This window comes from Apium graveolens, chromosome 5 (genome assembly GCF_009905375.1).
Source record: "Apium graveolens cultivar Ventura chromosome 5, ASM990537v1, whole genome shotgun sequence".
Lineage (NCBI taxonomy): Eukaryota > Viridiplantae > Streptophyta > Magnoliopsida > Apiales > Apiaceae > Apium > Apium graveolens.
In genome coordinates, this window is record NC_133651.1 from 3,037,572 (window position 1) to 3,061,237 (window position 23,666).

The 23,666-nt window shown below is 37.8% G+C and overlaps 2 protein-coding genes across 2 annotated transcripts; one reads left to right on the forward strand and one right to left on the reverse strand.

Annotated features, from left to right (window-relative positions):
- The first annotated feature begins 6,641 nt into the window (after positions 1-6,641).
- Positions 6,642-9,207, forward strand: LOC141661493 (uncharacterized). The gene is made up of 4 exons (XM_074468517.1): positions 6,642-6,963; positions 7,711-7,969; positions 8,136-8,330; positions 8,493-9,207. The coding sequence occupies exons 1-4, from the start codon at positions 6,755-6,757 to the stop codon at positions 8,886-8,888; spliced, it is 1,059 nt and encodes a 352-aa protein (XP_074324618.1). The 5' UTR covers positions 6,642-6,754; the 3' UTR covers positions 8,889-9,207.
- Positions 9,208-19,976: 10,769 nt separating this feature from the next.
- Positions 19,977-20,441, reverse strand: LOC141659144 (uncharacterized). The gene has a single exon (XM_074465895.1). The coding sequence runs from the start codon at positions 20,439-20,441 to the stop codon at positions 19,977-19,979; it is 465 nt and encodes a 154-aa protein (XP_074321996.1).
- Positions 20,442-23,666: the final 3,225 nt, after the last annotated feature.

Here is a 23,666-nt window from a genome sequence, read left to right on the forward strand (position 1 = left end):
TAACTCTAAACTTAAATAGTTCCTGGTCGTAGGATTACTAACTGGTAATTAATAATCCTCAAAGATTGATACATACTATGCTTGCTTCATTATGAAAATTGTCTGTTCTTATAGACATTTGTGTGGTGGCACTATAGCTAGTATGTAGGTGCTTATTATAGAATATGTTCACTGAACATGACTCACATAGCTGAACAACTGATGGAGTTCACTCACGTGTCAGTAATTGTTCACATAGTGATAGTTGTACAAGTATCCTTAGACTTGAGGTCATCATAGTCATCTTGTGTACACTGAATTATGCTTTGGTTTAGTTCTTAGAATCAAGGGACAATTATAAGGGCTCTACTGGGTATAGGAATTTGTACACGAAGATAGTGTATGATCAATAAAGGATCTACCCCTTCCAGTGAAGGAAGAGAATGTTCAATGCTGATCCACTTATGCTAGTTCAGGAATCTCTGGCCAGAGTGAATGAAATTAGAAAGGAGTTTCTAATTTATATTAAATAGAAGTAAGCATAGTGAATGGGAAAGCAAGTGATTAAATAAGATAGGCTTGACACAAGTTCCATGCCTTGTATTTAATCATGACATTGCAGGGCAGAAAGAATTGATTGTACGGTAACTACTCACTGAATAGGTTCTTGGTATTCTAAGCAGTGAATTCGTATTATCCGGATAGTCGCGATATGCTGAGAAGTATCCCTTACGATATAGAATAAATATGATTAATTAATTAATCATATTTAATGAATTAGAGAATTTATATAAATAATGATAAAATAGTTTTATTATTATTTATTTATACTACCGACTTAATATTGAACCTACAGGGTCACACCATAAAAGAGAATGATTTAATGGTGGAGGAATTAATTAATAATGGCTGATAATTATTTATTTATGAAATAAATAATTAATTGACAAATTTAATAATTGATTAAATGAGATTTAATTGATTATAAATTAATTAAGAAAAGGTTCTTAATATTATTAATTAAGAATTTAATTTTTGGAAATTAAATCAAGTGAGAGAATTATTTCTAAAGAGTTTAGAAAAATGATTAATAATTAAAAGATGTTTTAATTATTAGTGAGAATAATAAAGGGTTAATAATAATAATATTTTATGGGAAAATTTTCAGCTGAAAATTTTGCCTATAAATATACTATTATAGACCCTATTTTTGCCTCAACCAAAAAGATTTACAAAACCCTAATTCTCTCCATCTCCTCCTCCTTCATTACATCGTTTTCTTGGTGGATACCGGTGAAGTGTTTCACACTTGAGGAGCAGCTGCTAAGGATCTCCGTTCATCATTTTTGGATCGCCATTAAAGACCTCCATCTTTCCATTAACGTAAAGCTTCTTAAGATAAACATACTGAACTACGAATTAAATAATATTTTTCGCATGGATCCTGCGGAGGGTTTCGTTTTTTTTAAGATTTAAATTTACGTTTTCGCTGCGTTTATGTGCTAAAAACCCTTCAATTCGTTAGTGATTTCTTGGATTTTGTTTAATCTTGATGAAATCATTTCCCGAAGTGTTTTATTTCTCAAAACTGTAAGATCAATTTGGAAAGATCTAGAGGAACGCTTTGGATGTTCTTCTATTACTGAATTGTATTCTCTGGAGCAAGAACTGATAGAGATTACTCAGAATAATCAAACTGTGTCTGAGTTCTATACTAAGATCAAAACAGTATGGGATAGTATTGATGATGTAAATCCCGTTCCTGTATGTACTTGTGAGAAGTGTACTTGTGAATTGGGGCACAAATTCATTAAGAAGCAACAAGAACAGAGGTTACTGCAGTTTTTGCTCAAATTGGATGATAAGTACAGTGCAGTCAGGGGTCACATTATGATGATGCACACATTGCCATATGTATCTCAAGCTTATAGAATGGTAGCTCAGGAGGAAAACCATAAAGAAATTTATCAGAATTCACACATTGAGAATGTGGCTTTTGTTTCAGATAGAAGACATTACAGTAATAATCAGAAACCCTTTGTATCCAGTAATAACCAATTCTTTCAGACGCAAGCACATATTGGTTCAACCTACAACTCGAAACCCCAGAATCTAGCTTTTGCCTACAATTTAAGGCCTCGGAATCCAACTTTTTCACCTAGAAGGCCTTCTAAACCAGAAGCTAATTACTTTTGCACCCATTGTCCACCAGGATTTAAAGGGTTTAAGGACAAGAAAATGTCTCCTACTACTGCTGCTGCTGCGACTACTTTTCAGAATCAGATTCAAGCTTCTAATGAGAGTGATCAGACTGTTTCTCAAGTCTCTAATTCTGATTCTCATTATGGAAATTTCACAGATGAACAATATAATCAACTGCTGAATTTGCTTAACAAGCAGTTTTCTTCTACTGATCAGTCATCTGAAACTACTTCAAGTCATGCACTTCTAGCAGGTATATGTTTAATGGTTTCTTCCAGGAATAATTGGTTGGTGGATTGTGGTGCCACTGACCACATCTGTCCTGATATAGGACAATTTTTGAATTACAAATCGGATTCTGATGTTCATATCACAATACCAGATGGGACTAAAATTCCTATTTTACACAGAGGAACAATCATTCTTAATGATAAAAGCACTCTGACATATGTACTACATGTGTCAGATTTCAAATTTTATCTTATTTCTGTCACCAAGCTTTGCAAAGATCTAAATTGCAAAATGATTTTCTCTGACAAACAATGTGTTTTACATGCCCATTCTCAGAAAGAACCACTGATGCTTCTTGGTAAACTGAGTGATGGATTGTACACTGTGTATCCTGGCATAAAGAATAAAGATAACTCACATACACATGTTCTCTGCAACGCTTCTCAATCTCACAACTCAGATGCACTCAAGTTGTGGCACATGAGGCTGGGCCACTTACCTTTTTCTCAAATAAAGATGTTGTTACCTAAACTTAATGTTTCATCTCTTTCAAACTCTATTATATGCCAGATTTGTCCAGCAGCTAGACAGTGTAGGCAGTCATTTCCTCATAGCTCTAATAAAACAACAAATGTACTTCAGCTGTTACACATTGATATATGGGGTCCTTATAAGACCAAAACTTATACAAATTGTACATTTTTCCTGACAATTGTAGATGATTTTAGTCGATATACGTGGGTTCATCTCATGAAGCACAAGTCTGAGAAACCTATCATTTTAGAGTCTTTTGTTAACTATGCCGAGACCCAATTTTAGACAAAAATTCTTTGTTTTCGATCAGATAACGCTTTGGAACTTACAGCAGGTGCTCTGAAACATTTTTATTTGTCCAGAGGAATTGTGAATCAGACTAGTTACGTCCATACCCCTCAACAAAATGGGATTGTTGAACGCAAACACCGTCATTTGTTGGAAACAACCAGTGCTTTATTCTTACAGTTAAAACTTCCATCTCAATATTGGGGTGATAGTATTCTTTGTGCTACTTACCTCATCAATCGTATGCCACTGCATAGTCTTGGTAACATTTCTCCTTACTTCCAATTATACAAGTCTGTTCCAATCATTGATAATCTTAGAATTTTTGATTGTTTATGCTATTTTTCAACATCCAAGGTTCATCGATCTAAATTTCAACCACGAACTAACCCTGGGGTTTTTCTTGGTTATCCTCTCAACCAGAAGGGTTATAAAATTTTGAGTTTAACTGATAATCAAGTAACAGTATCACGAGATGTTATCTTTCACGAGTTTCATTTCCCATTTCATATCATTTCTACAAAATCTCATTCACAGCCTTACTTAGATTCGATCTTTCTTCCAACTGTCACAAATTCTTCTATTGATATTGATGATATTCATATTACTAACACTCATACTACATCTTCTTCATTTACTGATCAATCTACTACATCTTCTTCATTTACTGATCAGCCTGATATTCCTTCACCTCGTGTTCATTCTCCTACTAATTCTTCTGACACTAATCATAGTGTTTCTTCTCAAATTCCACAACCAGTTCGAATGTCTACCAGACAACGTAATGCGCCTTCTTACTTAAAAGACTATCAATGCCACATTGTTACGATTTCCACTCCATCTCATCATTGCAATTTCGTTTATTCTGATTCTTTTAATATTGCACACAAAGCACATATTTCCCAGTTATGTAATATTTCTAAACCGACTTCATTTTATGAGGCATCTACTTATCCATTATGGCTCGATGCTATGAATAAGGAATTATTGGCACTAGAAAATAACCATATATGGGATTTGGTACCCCTTCCACCTGGTAAGCGGCCCATTGGTTGCAAAGGTTTACAAAGTTAAACTTAAATCTGATGGGTCTTTAGAACGCTGCAAAGCTCGTCTTGTGGCCGAGGGATTTACACAACAGTTTGGTATCGATTACGAAGAAACATTTTCTCTTGTTGTAAAGATGGTAACAGTTCGTTGTTTGATTGCATTGACAGCTAGTCGAAAGTGGGATTTATTTCAGCTTGACGTTAATAACGCCTTCCTCCACGGTGATCTCAAAGAAGAGGTTTATATGAGACCTCCACCTGGCTTACACGTTCCTCCTAGTTTAGTTTGTCGTCTGGTTAAGTCACTTTATGGCCTTAAACAAGCCTCACGTGAATGGTTTTCCAAACTTGTTTTTGAACTTACAACACAGGGGTTTATCCAATCTAAAAATGACTATAGTTTATTCATCAAATGATCTGGCCAATTAATCACAATTATGGCTGTTTACGTTGACGATATCATAATTACGGGTAATGACCTCTCTTCCATTATTTCTATCAAGAATCATCTTCATCGGGTATTCAGTATAAAAGACCTTGGTCTCCTGCATTATTTTCTGGGACTCGAAGTTGGTTATTACGATAATGGGATTACCCTCAGCCAAAACAAATTCACTAAAGAGCTCCTGCTTGATTGTCCTTATGACTTACCACGAAAGGCTTCCACACCTTTACCATTGAACCTTAAACTCACCTCTGATGATGGTACACTACTGTCGAGTCCAGATTTGTATCGATCTTTGGTTGGTAAGCTCAATTACCTCACCAATACTCGTCCTGATTTGAACTATGCTGTCCAAGTCCTAAGTCAGTTCATGCAATCACCCCGTTCGTGTCATCTTGATGCTCTCCTTCATACATTAAAATATGTTTCTGCATCTCCTAATCAGGGTATCGTTCTTCAAACCTCTAATTCTTTAACTCTACAAGCTTATTCCGACAGTGATTGGGTTGCTTGCCCCATGTCTCGACGATCTATAACAGGTTACATCCTCTTATTTGGGAATTCCCCTATAGCCCGGAAGTCTAAGAAACAGGCAACCATTTCACGTTCATCGTCTGAATCTGAGTACCGCGCTATGGCTTCAGCTGCAGCTGAAGTTACCTGGACTGTGCGTTTATTAGAGGAACTTGGTGTTCATGATCTCAAGCCTGTCACTTTACATTGTGACAACCAGTCTGCCATTCATATCGCCAAGAACCCTGTCTTCCACGAGCGAACTAAACATATCGATATTGATTGTCATTTCACTCGAGATAAAGTTCTCGAAGGCCTTCTTAGTCTCACATATTTGCCCACTCAGAATCAGCTTGCTGATGCTTTTACAAAGATTCACATTACCTCAATTTCAGTTGCTGCTCTCCAAGTTGGGCATGTATTCTACCCTTCCGAACTTGATGGGGGTATTGAGGAGTCTGTTACACGTAAGGTCACCAGCACAACGGAGGATCATCTCACTTGACAACTTTCACATTCCTATTTATAGAAGTTAGTTATATAGTTTCTGAAAAAAAAAGAAATGAATACAGTACTAGTATAAATACAAACTTTATACACATTTTCTCTCTCCTGTAACAAACTTTTAGATCTAGTTTTAATGTAAATACAAGTCTATCTTCTTGATCAATAACAACAAAAATAACATACTCCCTCTGTTTTCTTTATACGTCTCGTGCACACAATTTTAAATTTTTTGACCGCATAGATAAAATAATATTTTTTTTTTGTAAATTAAAGTTTTAGTTATATATTTTTATTCACAAAAAGAAAAAAATAAAAAATATTATTATACCTATGCGGTCAAAACACTTAGAAATGTGTGCAAAAAAGTCAAACGTCATATAATAAAAAACAGAGGGAGTATTCTCTCTGTGCTAAAATGTAAGTATATTTGATTTTTTACGTGTATTTTAAGATAAATAAAAAAGATAGCTTTATAAACAAAATTCATTTTTTTGTCTAAATACAAGTACCCATATTAAATTTTAATTTCAATAAAAAAATTAAAAAAATTATATGGAGGTATGACTTTTATACACCGTAAATTTCAGATAAAAAGTTTAAAAGACTTGTATACTATTAACTGTAGGGGGAGCACGGTTGGATAGCTCAAGTGGTAAAGGGCTTATCCTCTGTCGTCCCAGATCCTGGGTTCGATCCTGGCTCACCCCGAGAATTGTTGAGAACAGATACTCATTTGTAAGGCTATAAGCCAAAATTAGTCAAAAAAAAAAAAAAAAAACTGTAGGGGGTATGCAAGCATTTTTTTTGCAAGGATACAATAAAAACGTAGAAGATGTAAAAAAGGTTGACCAAGTAGTTAAGATCGCCCAGTTAATTTCACAAGTCTATTTTGTCCAAATAATACGCCAAAACAGCGCTAAATCTGTTACACCACATTTAACCTGAAACCAAACAAACATCCTCAACAACATCATCAAGACAGAGAAAAAGAAACAAAGCAAAAATAATGGAAAGCGTACCGGCTGAAGAAGAAAGCCAGGTGGAAAATGAAGAAAGCCAGGTTGAAAATGAAGCAGAACAGGAGAGCAGCGGCCATGGAAAGAGCCACACTGACAAAGACAAAAAGGACAAGAAGGAGAGAGCCAGGGAAAGAAGAGAGAAGAGACGCCAAGAGATCTCTCTCCTCCGCACTATTCCTTATTCCGACCACCAAAAGTATCATGCATCTCATATTCTCTCGTGCATGTCGAATCTCGATAAATGAATGTTCGATATATTATGAATCCACTTGTCAAATCGATACATTTTTCTCGTCCCAACATAATAGGCACATGTTTCATTAACCTTGATGCATTTTTTTTAATAACGCACACACCAGGGGCGGATCCAGGATTTAAATTCCGGGGGACACTGACCATATTTTGTGAATACACCTTTATATTTTTCAATTTTCGGGGGCACTTTCATATTTTTTTAAAAAAATTATTGATAAAAAAACCTAAAATTTTATATTAAGGGATACGTGTTCCCCGTGCCCCTTACTTGATCTTCCCCTGCACACATCAGAAATCGGACTCTTGACCTTCATTAGAGAAGTAGGCCTCAACCAGTGCACCAACCCTTTATTGGTCTTGATTCATTGATTACTATGAATGTTGTGTGTTTTTGTCCCCCAATGTGCTAGTAGCATTTATGCTTTTGTATAAGCTAGTGATGAGAATTATATTGTAAGGTGATGATACCATGGGCCTGTTTTGGAGCAAGGTTTTCGATTTTATATCCTGCAATTTATATCTTCAAATCATCAAAAATTATCCGGAGAGATCTCTCATTAGGCTTTTACCAGCACATAGCTTGCCCAGACTAGTTGATATGGATGAATTAATATTGTTACTACTCATAGTAAAAATTGTCTCCATGTATTTTAAGCCTTACTATTTATTTCTTACTGGATAAATTTAGGTGGTGGTCTTCAGAAACTATTGCCTTGGTGACTGGGGCAAACAGAGGGATTGGATTTGAAATTGCACACCAGCTCGCACAACACGGATTGACAATTATTTTGACATCAAGAGAGACTGGAGTTGGTGAAGAAGCAGCCAAGGTATTACAAGAAGGCGGTCTGAATGTGGTTTTTCATCAGTTAGATATCGTCGATCCTTCATCTATCCAAGCATGTGCTGATTGGGTGCAAGAAACTTATGGTGGTTTAGATATTCTGGTAAGACACAATGCTGCAATGCTGTTGTGACTTGTTTATAGATTGTTTATGAATAAAATTTGTAGGGTAGATTTCTGAAACCAGTTCTATGTGTGTAAGTTGTCTTAGTTGGTTTTGATGTCCTAAGCTCTTCATCCATGCTTCTAACACAGGCAAAGCTTTGCAGGTTAATAATGCAGGGGCTAATTATAATTGCGGATCAGAGAATTCTGTGGAACATGCTGAGCAAGTTATTCAGACTAACTATTATGGAACCAAAAATGTGACCCAAGCTATGGTTCCTATAATGAGGCATTCTGATGTTGGTGCACGTATCGTTAATGTGAGCTCAAAGCTGGGGAAACTCCATAGCAGACGAAATGTATGTGACTGTATTTACTTTCAGTTGCCTAGTTGTCACGAAAAATATAACAAGTATATAAGATTAGAAGTTCTGGCATTCTAATTTAGCAATAAAAGAAGTTCTGGCATTGTACTTGTGATCTTGCCTGAAGATGATGAACGTAATATTTCTTTGTTTCAGAAAATTGAAGACGTCGCATTAAGAGAACAACTATCAGACACTAACTCCCTATCCGAGGAGCTCATCGATAACACTGTGAACACTTTCATTGAACAAACAAAAGATGGGACTTGGGAATCCGGTGGATGGCCTCAGACTAATACTGAGTACTCGGTATCAAAACTTGCAGTTAACTGTTACACCAGGCTAATGGCGAGGATACTTTCTGAGAGACCTGAAGGACAGAAAATATACATCAATTGCTATTGTCCAGGTTGGGTGAAGACTGCAATGACTGGTTGGGCAGCAGGTCTATCTCCTGAAGAGGGAGCGGATACTGCAGTCTGGCTTGCACTGCTACCAGACCACCTTGTGACTGGAAAGTTTTTCTTTGAAAGGCGCGAGACACATTTTTGAATCCAGTATAACTTAAAGACTAATTGTAAGGTACATGGTTCTATTTCAGCCCTTTCGACAAAGACTGCTAACAGCTAAAATAAAGTTCACTTTGTCCAGGAAAACAGTGTCATGTTATGATGACTACATGATACCTGGCTTACATAGGAAAAATTGCTAGCCTGTTGAATCCCATATCTTGTGGATACATCAAAATACCAAAGTGTGAGGTGAGGGAGATTGAAATGTAACTTTTGTCAATGATACTCCCAGATTCTTAATTTGTGCAAATTCTGTGACATTCAGTTCTATTCTATATGAAAATTCATTAATTACATCAGCGTTCAAGCATTTTTCGGATGGTAATAGCACTACTATTGATAGGGATAAATAAATTATGATTGTATAATTAAATACTGCATTAATTGTACAAACTGTGGGCTGCTAGGCCCAATAAAAAGATATATAATACTCAGACCAGAAAGATAAAGCCTGATGGACCAGATCAGGCCTGATGGAATAAAAAAGGCCCAAAAGCCCTGATTATTAATTAATTTCGTAATTAATTAATAAGGGACAAATCAGATGTTGAAAAGAGTCCCGATAAGGATATAAATCCTTGGAGATTAGCCTCAAGGGGACCTAAAAAGATAAGGAATCAGTTTCCTACTACCTAGGACTCCAAAGTCCATTCTAATTATGAGACTTGCCCACCAAGTCTCCTATACCAAGTCCAATTCAAGGACTCCCAACATCTATATAAGGGGTCTCACCCCCACCAATCAGAACTACGTTTTTTGGCTTGATTCTCTAATTCACAGAGATACGTAGGCATCTCGTAAAGGCAGATTGAGCCACGAAGCACGAGAGCAGCCATTAAAGGCCTTGAGCTCCCGAATCTTAGTAGTAAATACAGCAAGTAATAACCTTGGTTTTTTATCCATAACATTTGGCGCCGTCTGTGGGAAACACAACAACAACCATGGCGAGAACACGGAGAACAATTGGAGCTCTAGAGGAAGGAACACCATTAGAGGCAACCCAGGTGATTTCATCAGCCGTGGAAGTTCCTCCCCATTCAACTTATGCATCTACTCAGGGGGAAGCTCAGACAGGGGCAACTCATCCTCAGCCACAAGGGACAACTCCCCCGACTATTCAAGGTATGAATCCTCAAGTTCAACAAATACATATACCTGTGAATTCTCGACCCGTCGGGTATGAATATTCAACTATTGTTACTACTAACCCCCCTTATGGGATGCCCCTTCACCCTGAGGTTCGAGGAAGCGGATATGCTGGGCGAAGCGAAGCACGAGGGCGGTCGCCCCCCTATATACGAGGTTTGGATCCTATCCCTGAGGATCGGGAATTTTCTGGTCCATACACTGAGAGAGACTCCGAATCTTTGGGTGATGAAGTGGCCCCGAGAAGGAGGCGTCCTGGAAAAGAGCCAATGGCCGATGGAAGGCAACGCCCCAAAGCACCCCAGGGGCGAATCCCCAAGAAGTGCAGGAAAAGATCAGGGCTCATGAGGCTGAAATCCAAAGGCTGAGGCGTGATTTGGAGGCTCACCAAGCCACCAGACCCCACATACCTCCTAGGGGGAGAAATCCTCCTCCTATCATAGACCTGGATGGTCCGGTAAGAAGAAGGGCTGCTGTCCCAAGAACTGATCCAAGCAATCTCCTTCCCCTTGGAGATCCTGATGATCCAACTCCACCCTTCACAGAAGAGATAATGAATGCCCATATCTCAAGGAAATTCAAGATGCCCACTATCAAAGCCTATGATGGCACGGGAGACCCCGCTAATCATGTTAGGACATTCTCTAATGCACTGCTGCTGCAGTCCGTGAATGATGCTATAAAATGTCGGGCCTTCCCTCAAACCCTGTCGGGTATGGCTCAAAGATGGTACAGTCGCCTACCCCCAAATTCTATTGGATCATTCAGAGAATTAAGTCAGGCTTTTATTAAGCAATTCATCAGTGGAAGAGTCCATGAGAAAAGTTCAGCATCTCTTATGAGTCTTGTACAGGGAGCTAAGGAATCCTTAAGAGATTACCTGAATTGTTTTACAAAGGAGGCTATAAAAGTCCCAGACCTTGATGATAAGGTAGCCATGATAGCACTGCAACAAGGAACTAGGGATGAGTTTTTCAAGATGTCTTTGGCCAAACGACCCCCTGAGAGCATGTTGCAGCTCCAAGAGAGGGCAGGGAAGTATATCAAGGTTGAAGAAAGTATGAGGAAGACCGTAGTAAGTAATGAGCCCACTGGAGGCAAGAAACGAAAAACTGATTTGGAGTATATTGCTAAGGACAAATATCCTAGAACCGAACAAAATCCTGATTCAACCCCCAAGAAGGGAGGACCTGGGCAAAAGTTCACTGAATACGCTAAGCTGAATGCTCCCAGAAGTCAGATTTTGATGGAGATTGAGAAAGACAGAGATATTCGCTGGCCTAAGCCCTTGAAGGCTGATCCCGCCAAGCTAGATAAGGGCAAGTATTGCAGGTTTCTCAAAGATGTTGGCCATGACACCGATGAGTGTAGGCAATTGAAAGATGAAATTGAGTTTTTGATTCGAAAAGGAAGATTGAACAAGTATACTGGAGATGCAGGGGACAGAAATAATAATGGAAGGAAGAACTTTGAAGATCATAGGAGGGACCAAGACGATCAGGGGCGAAACCCCCAGCCTAGAGGACCAGTTATAAACACCATTTATGGAGGGCCGAGACCTCGAGGGCCTGTGATAAACACGATCTTTGGAGGTCCAACTGCTGCTGGATTGTCCAAAAATTCCAGAAAGGCATATACTAGAGAGGTTATGCATATTGTTGGAGAAGCCCCGAAGAGGGCCAGGACAGAAGTAACATTGGCTTTTGATGATTCCGACCTAGAGGGTGTGAAGTTTCCCCATGACGACCCGCTGGTCATAACACCAATAATAGTAAATAGCCCGGTTAAGAGGGTCCTTGTGGATAATGGTGCTTCTGTGGATATCTTGCTCCACGACACCTTTCTAAGGATGGGGTATAACGACTCCCAGTTGACACCAACCGACATGCCGATATATGGATTTGCTGGAGTAGAATGTCCTGTGGAAGGGATAATCAAATTGCCAACCACCATAGGTACGGAGCCAAGGCAAGCAACGCAGATGCTGGATTTCGTGGTGGTAAAGGCTAGTTCAACTTATAATGCTATCATGGGGAGAACAGGGATACATGCCTTCAAGGCAGTCCCCTCTTCCTACCATTCAGTCATGAAGTTTCCCACCCGAAACGGGATTGGAGAAGAGAGAGGAGATCAAAAAATGGCTAGAAGCTGTTATGTGGCCTCTTTGAGGGCAGATGGAGTCGGGGTGCAGGTTCTTCCTATTGAAGATATGGATGTTCGAGAAAATGATGAGAATAGAGGAAGGCCAGCAGAAGAATTGGTTTCGGTTCCTTTAGACCCCGAGAATCCTGAGAGGACGACTTTCATTGGAGCCACATTAGAGGAGCCCCTTAGAGGGAAGTTAGTGAAATTTTTGCAAGAAAATAGTGATGTGTTTGCATGGTTAGCAGCTGATATGCCAGGCATAGACCCGGAGTTAATTACTCACAAGCTAAACGTAGATCCAAGCCGGAAGACAGTGAAACAAAAGAAAAGAAATTTTGCCCCGGAAAGACAAGAGGCTATAAAGCAGGAAGTGGAAAAGCTCTTAGAGGCTGGTTTCATTGAGGAGATTCAATTTCCGGAGTGGTTAGCAAACCCTGTAATGGTGAAGAAGGCTAATGGAAAGTGGAGGATGTGTATAGACTTCACCGATCTGAATGATGCATGCCCCAAAGACTGTTTTCCGCTGCCTAGAATTGATACTTTGATTGATGCCACCGCTGGACATGAGATGCTGAGTTTCATGGATGGGTTTAGCGGATACAACCAGATCAAAATGCATAAGGATGACATTCCAAAGGTATCATTTATCACTGACTTTGGTGTTTATTGTTATCTTGTTATGGCGTTTGATCTCAAGAATGCAGGAGCCACCTATCAAAGGTTGGTGAATAGAATTTTTAAGGATCTTATTGGTAAGACTATGGAAGTCTATGTTGATGACATGTTAGTCAAGAGTCTAGTAAAGACTGATCATATAGCCCATTTAAGGGAAGCTTTTGAGGTCCTGATGTACCACAAGATGATGTTGAATCCGACGAAGTGTGCTTTCGGAGTAGGATCTGGAAAATTCTTGGGATTGATGGTCTCGAAGAGGGGAATTGAGGCAAACCCCGATAAAATAAAGGCAATCCTGGACATGGAACCCCCCAAAACTGTCAAGGATGTTCAGAAGCTCACAGGAAGGGTTGCTGCGTTAGGACGATTCATCTCCAAGTCAGGAGACAAGTGCTTGTCATTTTTCAAGTCACTAAAGAACATCAAAGACTTTGTATGGAGTGAGGAAAATCAGAAGGCATTTGAAGAGTTAAAGAAGTATATGGGCCAGGCCCCGTTGTTGGCCAAGCCAGTTCTGAATGAAGTTTTATTTTTGTACTTGGCTGTTTCAGAGAGCACCTTGAGCGCCGTGTTGGTTAAGGAGGAACTGAAAGTCCAGAAAACCGTATACTATGTCAGCAAAATTTTGCATGGTGCTGAGTTGAATTATTCAGCCATTGAGAAATTCGCTCTAGCCTTGGTAATGGCTTCGAGAAAACTGCGTCCTTATTTTCAGGCTCACCAGATTGAGGTGCTAACGAATCAGCCCCTGAGGAATATCATTCACAGTCCCAAGGCAAGTGGGAGATTGATTAAGTGGGCAATAGAGCTGGGAGAGTTCGATCTCAAGTATAAGCCACGTACGGCGATAAAAGCCCAGGCACTAGCTGACTTCATGGTGGAATGTACCATACCCAACCAAGAAGTCGGGGGGCAGGAAGATACCATACCTCAAGACAAGGGAGTTGATAATGAAAGCAAAGAGAAGGATGGTAAAGAGTATTGGGTTCTCTATTTTGATGGAGCATCAAAAACAAACTCCAGTGGAGCAGGGTTGGTTTTGCAAAGCCCTGATGGGTTCTTGATTGAGTATGCTATGAAGCTAGATTTTCCAACCACAAACAATGAGGCAGAGTATGAAGCCCTAATAGCTGGCCTTGGTCTAGCTGGGACACTTAGAGTCAAAAACTTAAAGGTCCGTGGAGACTCGAAGCTGATCATATCCCAGATAAAGGGAGAATTTGAGGCAAGGGATGATACGATGGCTAAGTATGTCCGCCTAGTAAGGGCTGTGATGACCCAATTTAATGAGTGCCATGTTGAACACATTCCAAGGGAAGAAAATGTTAAGGCAGATGCGCTATCAAAGTTCGCTTCGTCTGAGGTTGAAGAAAGTTCAGGAAGTGTGTATTTCCGTGTTTTGAAGACACGAAGCATAGATGTTAAGCTGTTGGCTCCCATAGGCTTGGGGACGTCATGGATTGATCCCATCAAGGCTCACATTCAGACCAGTTGGTTGCCAAGTGATGCAACTGAAGCACGGAAGTTAACTGTTCGGGCACTGAGGTACTCTTTGATAGATGGGATTCTTTACAAAAGATCTTTCGTGGTTCCCTACTTGAGGTGTCTCAGGCCCGATGAGGCACGCTTGGCTCTTGAAGAAGTGCATGAAGGTATTTGAGGACAACACCTGGGGGCAGGGCCTTGGCTCATAAAATAACCCGTTTAGGCTTCTATTGGCCAGAAATGATGGCTGATGCCAAAGAATATGTGAAGAAGTGTGATCGCTGTCAGAAGCATGCACCAGTTGTTAGACAACCCCCCGAGATGCTGACCTCTATCAACTCCCCAATCCCCTTTGCCATGTGGGGGATGGATATTCTAGGGCCTTTTCCTATGGCCACGGCACAAAGGAAATTTCTGATTGTAGCCATTGATTATTTCACCAAGTGGATCGAAGCCAAACCCTTGGCCAAAATCACAACTAAGCAGGTTGCACAATTCCTGTGGGAAAACATTATGTGCCGATATGGAATTCCCCGTATCCTCGTCACTGACAATGGAACACAATTCAACAACGAGGAATTCAAGAAGTATTGCGAAGAAAATGAAATTGAGTTACGATTCACCTCTGTGGCTCACCCACAAGCCAATGGGCAAGCGGAAGTAGCAAATCGAATAATCCTGGATGGACTAAAGAAGAGGATCGAAAAGTCAAGAAATAATTGGGTGGATGAGATACTTCCCATATTATGGGCCTATAGGACCACCTGTAGAGTCACGACAGGAGCAACTCCCTTCATGTTGGCATATGGGGCAGAAGCAGTAGTTCCAGTGGAAATATCACATTCCTCTCCAAGAATCCAGGCTTTTAATGCTGAAGAAAATGAGGAAGGGCAAAAATTAGCCTTGGACTTAATTGATGAGGTACGGGACGAAGCACATGCAAAGATAGTGGACTATCAGAAGAAAGCCTCGTTCTATTACAACCTAAGGGTTAAGGAAAGGTTCTTCAAGCAAGGAGATTTGGTCCTTAGAAAGGTGGAAGCTTCTGGTGTAGGGCAGAAAGGGAAGCTTGCCCCAAATTGGGAAGGGCCATACAAAGTTAAGAGTGTTCAGGGTAGAGGAACCTACAAGCTGGAGACTATGGATGGTTTTGAAGTCCCGAGAACTTGGCATGCACAAAACCTGAAGGTTTACTATGTGTAGGACAGTTGGATACGATTCTCACTTGTCATGATGGAGAGTAGGTTGAAAAGCACCTTGAAGCTTTGCTTGCTTAGGATTTATATGTCTTATTATAAAGTTTATTAAGACTTGTGTAAGGGATGAATCCCAAATAATTTTTGAAGCTCAGAGAATTTTTCGAAATATGTTTGAATCTCTATGGCATGGCAAGTAAATTAGATGCATGATATGAAAGCCCTATAAAAAGGCCCAATTCAAAAAAAAGAGGTTAAATCTTGTTGGGCCTGAAAGTATGTCAAGCCCAGATAAGGGCCCCAAATATTCAAAGCCCAGCACCCGGGGTCCAAAAACTGGAAGAAAATATATATGAGGATTATCTTCAAAAACCAGAAATAAGTCCCAAACCCAAAAAGGATTTGGATAAATGAAGGCCTAAAAACAAGGCCTAATCCTACTTGAATTAGGAAAAAACCCAGTATAGGGATCAATAAATCAAGCCCAGGGTCAATACTAAGGGCCCAAGTTGAAACCCAATACAAGGTTTCATAAATCTAGCCCAGGTTTAGGGCAAAGATCAACCCAATAAGAGGTAAGCCCAGAAAAGGGCCCAATTAGCTGAAAATTAAGTGGCCCCAAATTAAAGACCAATTTAGGGTGGACCAAAGAAGCCCAGTTAAAAGTAAGGGGCCTAATACAAAAACTCAGTCAAAAAAGGGGAAGGCCCAAGGTAAAGGCCTGGTTTAGAAAAGGCCCAGGGTCAAAAATAAAGTACCCATAAAAGAATTCAGACCCAAATCTTAGGCTCAAATTTGAGATTGGAAAAAATCCAGCCCAGACTTAGGGCCCAAATCAAATATATGGAGTCACAGAAAGTAATATATCCCAAATTCCAGACCCAATTCGATCAGGTTTCATGTTGTATTCATCGTCGAATTAGTTGAGATCGAAAAGGCTTCGACCAAGGCTGGAAAAGGAGGTTAATTCGGTCAAAAATAGTTATCAAGACCAAAATGTTCCTGAGGAAATAATCATGCCCAGTTGACAACCCAAGTGTTTGAAAAGCCTTGTATGAATCCCACTTGATTTTTAGGAAAAAAGGGTGAAAAGAAGCCCAGCTAAATTTTTGGCCCAAATTGAAAGCCCAGAGTTGGGAGCCCAATTGAAAGGCCTCTGAAGCCCAATAAAAAAGAAGCCCAGTTAAAAACAAAAGTTAACCCAAAAAGAAACAAGCCCAGTAAAGGGCCTATATAATTGATGTGGGAGGCCCAGGGATAAGGCCCACTAAATTAAGGCCCAAAGATCAGCCCAGTTTTAAAGTCCCAAATCCATGTGTATATTCCTGACCCGTTCGACCAGAAAACACAAAGAAGTCCTGGTCGAATTGCTTGAGGTCGAAATCCTGTCGATCAGGGTAAATAAAGGCCTTAATTCGACCAGGACCAGGACCAATTCGACCAAAAAGTGTGAAGAATTCCTGGTCGAAATCCTCGAGCTCGAAATATCGTTGACCTGGGCATCTAAAAGGGGGCTAATTCGGTCAAAAATGGAATCTTGACCGAAACAGAAGTTTCCTACTCGAAAATTCCTAGTGGAAATATTTCAAAAAAAAAACAACAAAAAAAAACAAAAAAAAACAAAAAAAGGGAAAAAAATCCTGGCCGAAATTCGACCAGGACTTCTGCTCGAAATACTCCTGCTCGAAAGGTTGTCGACCAGGACAATATGGAGGTTAATTCGACCAGGATCCTGGTCGAAAATTGTATTAAAAAAAAAAACAAAACAAAAAAAGGGAAAAAATCCTGGCCGAAATTCGACCAGGACTTCTGCTCGAAATACTCCTGCTCGAAAGGCTGTCGACCAGGACAATATGGAGGTTAATTCGACCAGGATCCTGGTCGAATGGATTCCTGGTCGAAAATTGTATAAAAAAAAAGGAAGAAAATTAAAGGATAAATCCCAGAAATTAGGGAAAAAATCCAGAAAAATAAGAAAATTTCTTAAATAATTTCTGAAAAATGTTAATATTTTCAGAAATAAGGAATAAATCCAGAAAATTAAAGGATAAATCCCAGAAATTAGAAGAAAAAGGGAAGAAAAAATCCTGGAAAATTACAAAAAAAAAAGAAAAAGGAAATTCCTTAAATAATTTCTGAAAAATGTTAATATTTTCAGAATTAAGGAATAAATCCAGAAAATTAAAGGATAAATCCCAGAAATTAGGGAAAAAATCCAGAAAAATAAGGAAATTCCTTAAATAATTTCTGAAAAATGTTAATATTTTCAGAAATAAGGAATAAATCCAGAAAATTAAAGGATAAATCCCAGAAATTAGGGAAAAAATCCAGAAAAATAAGGAAATTCCTTAAATAATTTCTGAAAAATGTTAATATTTTCAGAAATAAGGAATAAATCCAGAAAATTAAAGGATAAATCCCAGAAATTAGAAGAAAAAGGGAAGAAAAAATCCTGGAAAATTACAAAAAAAATAAGAAAATTCCTTAAATAATTTCTGAAAAATGTTAATATTTTCAGAAATAAGGAATAAATCCAGAAAATTAAAGGATAAATCCCAGAAATTAGGGAAAAAATCCAGAAAAATAAGGAAATTCCTTAAATAATTTCTGAAAAATGTTAATATTTTCAGAAATAAGGAATAAATCCAGAAAATTAAAGGATAAATCCCAGAAATTAGGGAAAAAATCTAGAAAAATAAGGAAATTCCTTAAATAATTTCTGAAAAATGTTAATATTTTTAGAAATAAGGAATAAATCCAGAAAATTAAAGGATAAATCCCAGAAATTAGGGAAAAAATCCAAAAAAATAAGGAAATTCCTTAAATAATTTCTGAAAAATGTTAATATTTTCAGAAATAAGGAATAAATCCAGAAAATTAAAGGATAAATCCCAGAAATTAGGGAAAAAATTCAGAAATAAGGAAATTCCTTAAATATTTTCTGAAAAGTGTTAATATTTTCAGAAATAAGGAATAAATCCAGAAAATTTAAGGACAAATCCCAGAAATTAAGGGAAAAATCCAGAAATTAAGGATAAATTCCAGAAAATTAGGGAAAATCCCAGAAAATTAGGGAAAAATTCCTGGAAATTAAGATGATTTCTGAATAAAAGGAAGATTCATTGTAAATGTGTAGGTCTCTCCACACTTTACGCAAAAACAAAACCCTGTAAGGGAACGAGTAGATTTAACTTCTGCGAAACCTAATCAATGTTTCCCAAAAGTTGGGGGGCAAATGATAGGGATAAATAAATTATGATTGTATAATTAAATACTGCATTAATTGTACAAACTGTGGGCTGTTAGGCCCAATAAAAAGATATATGATACTCAGACCAGAAAGATAAAGCCTGATGGACCAGATCAGGCCTGATGGAATAAAAAAGGCCCAAAAGCCCTGATTATTAATTAATTTCGTAATTAATTAATAAGGGACAAATCAGATGTTGAAAAGAGTCCCGATAAGGATATAAATCCTTGGAGATTAGCCTCAAGAGGACCTAAAAAGATAAGGAATCAGTTTTCTACTACCTAGGACTCCAAAGTCCATTCTAATTATGAGACTTGCCCACCAAGTCTCCTATACCAAGTCCAATTCAAGGACTCCCAACATCTATATAAGGGGTCTCACCCCCACCAATCAGAACTACGTTTTTTGGCTTGATTCTCTAATTCACAGAGATACGTAGGCATCTCGTAAAGGCAGATTGAGCCACGAAGCACGAGAGCAGCCATTAAAGGCCTTGAGCTCCCGAATCTTAGTAGTAAATACAGCAAGTAATAACCTTGGTTTTTTATCCATAACAACTATAGACTTGTAGGATTACGAAATCATTTTTTCGGATGGTAATAACACTACTACAGACCTGTAGGATTACGAAATCATTTTTTCAGATGGTAATAGCACAACTCCAGACTTGTAGGATTATGAAATCATGGAGACAGGGTCAGGGATTTGATGCTACTATACTAAACTTGAACCTTCAAGAGCATCCTCAATGGGGGAGCCCAAGTCCACTTACACATGGGTCCTTTTTAATGCTACATAAGCATTAAGTAACCCAAGTCCACTTACACGTGGGTCCTTTTTAATGCCACATAAGCATTAAGTGGACTTTAAAAAAAAGGGGTCACACTATTCCAATGCACAAGCCCACTTCCACTTAATCAAATCTTATCTTTCTTTATATAATACTTGTTTCAATTTATAATATAATTATAAATGTCTTATGATTATATAATTATAGTTAATTTAAATAAATAAAAATTATGAACATATTAAAAAATATTTAATTTCAATAAAAATATTATATTCGATTCATAATTAAAATGTATTACATAATTTGGAAAAAGAACATTACAAGAACAAAATAATAAAACACAACAGGAAAAAAAAATAAACATGTTAAAACTTAAATAAATTAACGGGTAATGTGGAACTGCGAGATAAGATCAACCAAGTCCGCTTGTAGTTGACGGTGTTTTGGTTTATCACGAATTCTGATATTTTTTTGAACGTAGTCTTCATAAGGAGCAAAAGGTTCCTCACCTAACTTCGATTGTGATAAACCATTCTCAATGTCATCGTAAGATGGAAGCGGACCAAAGGGAGTGGCATGCGTGTCTCTCTCATCCTCAACAATCATATTGTGTAATATGATACATGCTCTCATTATTCTAGCGAAATCTCCTTTGTCCCAGAATCGAGCCGGACCACGTATAATTGCGAAGCGAGACTGCAACACACCAAATGCTCTTTTCACATCTTTTCTTTGTCCTTCTTGGTATTTAGAAAATAATTTTCTCTTCTCTCCCTGTGGACGTGGGATTGTCTTAACGAATGTTGCACATTCGGGATAAATTCCATCTGCCAAATAATACCCCATGTTATAGTTGTTGCCATTAATATTGTAATTTACCTATGGAGCACGGCCTTCTAAAATATCATCAAATATCGGTGACCGATCTAACACATTGATATCATTGTTAGAACTAGCAACTCCGAAAAAGGCATGCCATATCCATAAGTCAGACGAGACAACCGCTTCAAGTAAAAGTGTTGGAACTCCTTTGTGACCGTGCATGAACATCCCTTTCCACGCTTTTGGGCAATTTTTTCATTGACAATGCATGCAATCAATGAATCATTGGATATAATTTATTGAATAAATTCTTGAGCTCCATCAGAGGAGTTATCTGAATCAGACATATTGAATATTTAGATGAGAAGTAATATGAAAGAAGAAACAAGTGATGTGAGATTGGGATGTGATATTGGAGGAATAAGTCACAACTTATATAGAAGGTAAAATGAATATATTTCAACGGCTAGTTTACAAAGATGGCATGATAAACACTACAAGACACTGATTAACTTCCAACGGCTAGTGTACAAAGATGACATGACATATATCAAATGACAAATACTACAAGACACTACTAGCTTCCAACGGCTAGTTTACAAATATTAAATGATAAACACTACAAGACACTACTAGCTTCCAACGGCTAGTTTATAAACTACATTCTCCTGAAATAAATGTCTTGCAGCAGCTTGACATGAATCTCTCGTTGAGTCTCATTCAATGATGATTTTTAAATCTTGCTCTTTCGCCCTTCTTTCTTCCTTCTTCTGTTCGTTAGTAACAAATTCCTCCATCAAAGACAATCTCTTACAAGTAGAGGACTTCAGTATTTCTAACTCTTCACATGCCTCTGTCACTTTTCCTTTTCCCTTTCGCTTCGTCGCTTTTGTACCTTTGGGACGAATAGGTGATTCCACAACATTTGTAGATGTTGGCGTTTCAGTATTTGTAGATGATGAATAGGCTCCAGAATCACTCAATTTAGTTTTCTTCATGCTTTCACTATTTGTTGAAGGAACTCTCCACTTGGGTTGTCTCCGAAACGCATTCAAAAGCTTATCAAAATTGGACTTCTTTTTGTATTTTGCTATGTGGAGTTCATGAGCTAGCCGAGTTATGTTGTCCAAATTTGAACCACTCCTTACTTTTCGCTCGGCTTGATCGTAACACGCTCCATATCGTTGAGCCCCTTCATTTATCCATTGCCACCTTTTTTTAATTGCAATACCTCCTCTCTTGATGAGACCGGGAATACTTTCTTCACAATATTCACGAATTCGCTCTCAAAATGTTTCACCTTTTTGATCGGTACCGATCATGAGATCGGTTGATACATTTAACCACACACTTATTAAGAGCTTGTCTTCATCTCATTTCCATTGACCAATAGCTTCTCGTATGTCTTCAACCTCATGACAATCATCGTTCAGATCGATTGTATTAGTGCCACCAAAATCTGAAAATTGTGAATTTGGAGATTGAACATTCGAATTTGGAGATTGATTATCGACGGGTGTTTAAAAATTTGAAACAAATGGAAATTGATATTGAGGATTTTGAGCACCCAGGAAAAATGGATTTAAAAACGGAAATTGAGAATTGAGATATTGAACATTTAAAGTAAAATTTTGTGGGCTAGAAAATTGTGTATTTGGAACTTGAGAATTTGGATTTGGAAAATAATATGGAAATTGGGTATTTGGGACTTCAGAATTTTGGTCCGAAGAGGGAGGATTATTTGGATTCATTATTTTGTTTTTGACAAAATAATTTCAGAAATATTTTTTGGAGAGTGATAGAAGTGGGAGAGACATATTATGAAGAGTTAGTATTTATAGAAAATTTTAAATCTAACCCTTATATTTCTAACGTTTAGATTGCATATATATAATTAAAATTCAAACGGTAATGTTTACGTTACCATTCAATGAATAAAGCAAAGCAAGAAAAAAGTAAAAGGAAGAAGCAAGTGATAAAGTGCTGCTTCTTATTCACTCGGGCCGAGCTACCTTACCAGGCTTGACCTCTTTTTTTGATTTGCTCCGACGCTTCTCTCCCCGCCAGATACCATTTCACGTGTCCCCAGGCAGCGAAGTAGGCTGCGCTGGGATGATCTGACAGCAGAAATCAAGACATTACATCATGGGAAATATTATTTCCAGAACAAATTTTTTATTTACAGAACTGAAAAAATATGACGAAATTTAACCCTCACATTTTTTTTTGCTGTTATTGTGTATGCGCAGGGCAATTTTGTCTTTTCATGCTTTGTTTGCTCCGGAAGCTCTGAAAATAGCATTTCCCTACATCATTCTGGTCATTAGACTTTTGCAAATGCTCTTTCCATTAGCTAAGCTAAAATGGCCTTGCCCCTGGTTGTTTCTCTTGTGAGATTAACTCACTATTTTGATTACAAGATGTATTGGAATTTCATTCTGAAAATGTTATTTGCAGAACAAATTAAGCTATCTTTTCCTCCCAGGTGCACACAAAAAGCATGCATTTCTAGTATAAGTTGCTCTTAAATAAAATAAAAAAGTATTACGTGAACCCGTAGGGTTTACCCAGTGCGCACCCGAAGGATAGCGGCTGCGGGTTACCTACGATAAAAAAATAAAAATAAAAAAAATAAATAAAAAAGTAGTTGGGAAAATAACATTTCTCATTTTATTTTGGTTGGTATACAGCGTAATAAATTGATCTCTGAAAAATTAGAAACCCATTTTGACAAAGCATATAATTTGTTTAAAAAAAAAAATCGATTTCACAATCTATAAAATACTCTTTAGACAAGATTTTCTATAAAATATTGTTAACATTACAAGATAAAATAAATGAATCATCAAAAACATCTTATTTCGATTTTATGCGGATTCTAGATAAAATGTTGTAGAGTTGATGAAGAGTATTTAGGATTTAAACACAATCCTTCAAAATCTCATAAATTATGGTCGGATTTCAAAAAACATAAAATACATTGAACAATTCCACTAAATTCACCATTCTATTAAGTCCAAAAAAATCCGTGAGCATGTGAATACAATCATAATTTAATGTATTTTAAATAATCTCAGTTGAATATCATCGTATTTTTAAGCATAATTTAAAATTCTAATTGAATGCCACCGGATTTTGTAGAATAGTTTAAAATCCTAGTTGAATACCATAAATTTCTAATACATTTTTTAAAATTCCAGTCGAATACACCTAAATTTCATGAATAAAAAAAAATATTTTAAAATCCCA

What these genes read in the sequence shown, in the direction of transcription:
- LOC141661493 (XM_074468517.1), top strand. Translation starts at nt 6,755, where the DNA reads ATGGAAAGCGTACCGGCTGAAGAAGAAAGCCAGGTGGAAAATGAAGAA. An exon ending in CCTTATTCCGACCACCAAAA is followed by an intron (nt 6,964 to 7,710) that starts GTATCATGCATC and finishes GGATAAATTTAG; the next exon opens with GTGGTGGTCTTCAGAAACTA. An exon ending in AACTCCATAGCAGACGAAAT is followed by an intron (nt 8,331 to 8,492) that starts GTATGTGACTGT and finishes TCTTTGTTTCAG; the next exon opens with AAAATTGAAGACGTCGCATT.
- LOC141659144 (XM_074465895.1), bottom strand. Translation starts at nt 20,441, where the DNA reads ATGGGGTATTATTTGGCAGATGGAATTTATCCCGAATGTGCAACATTC.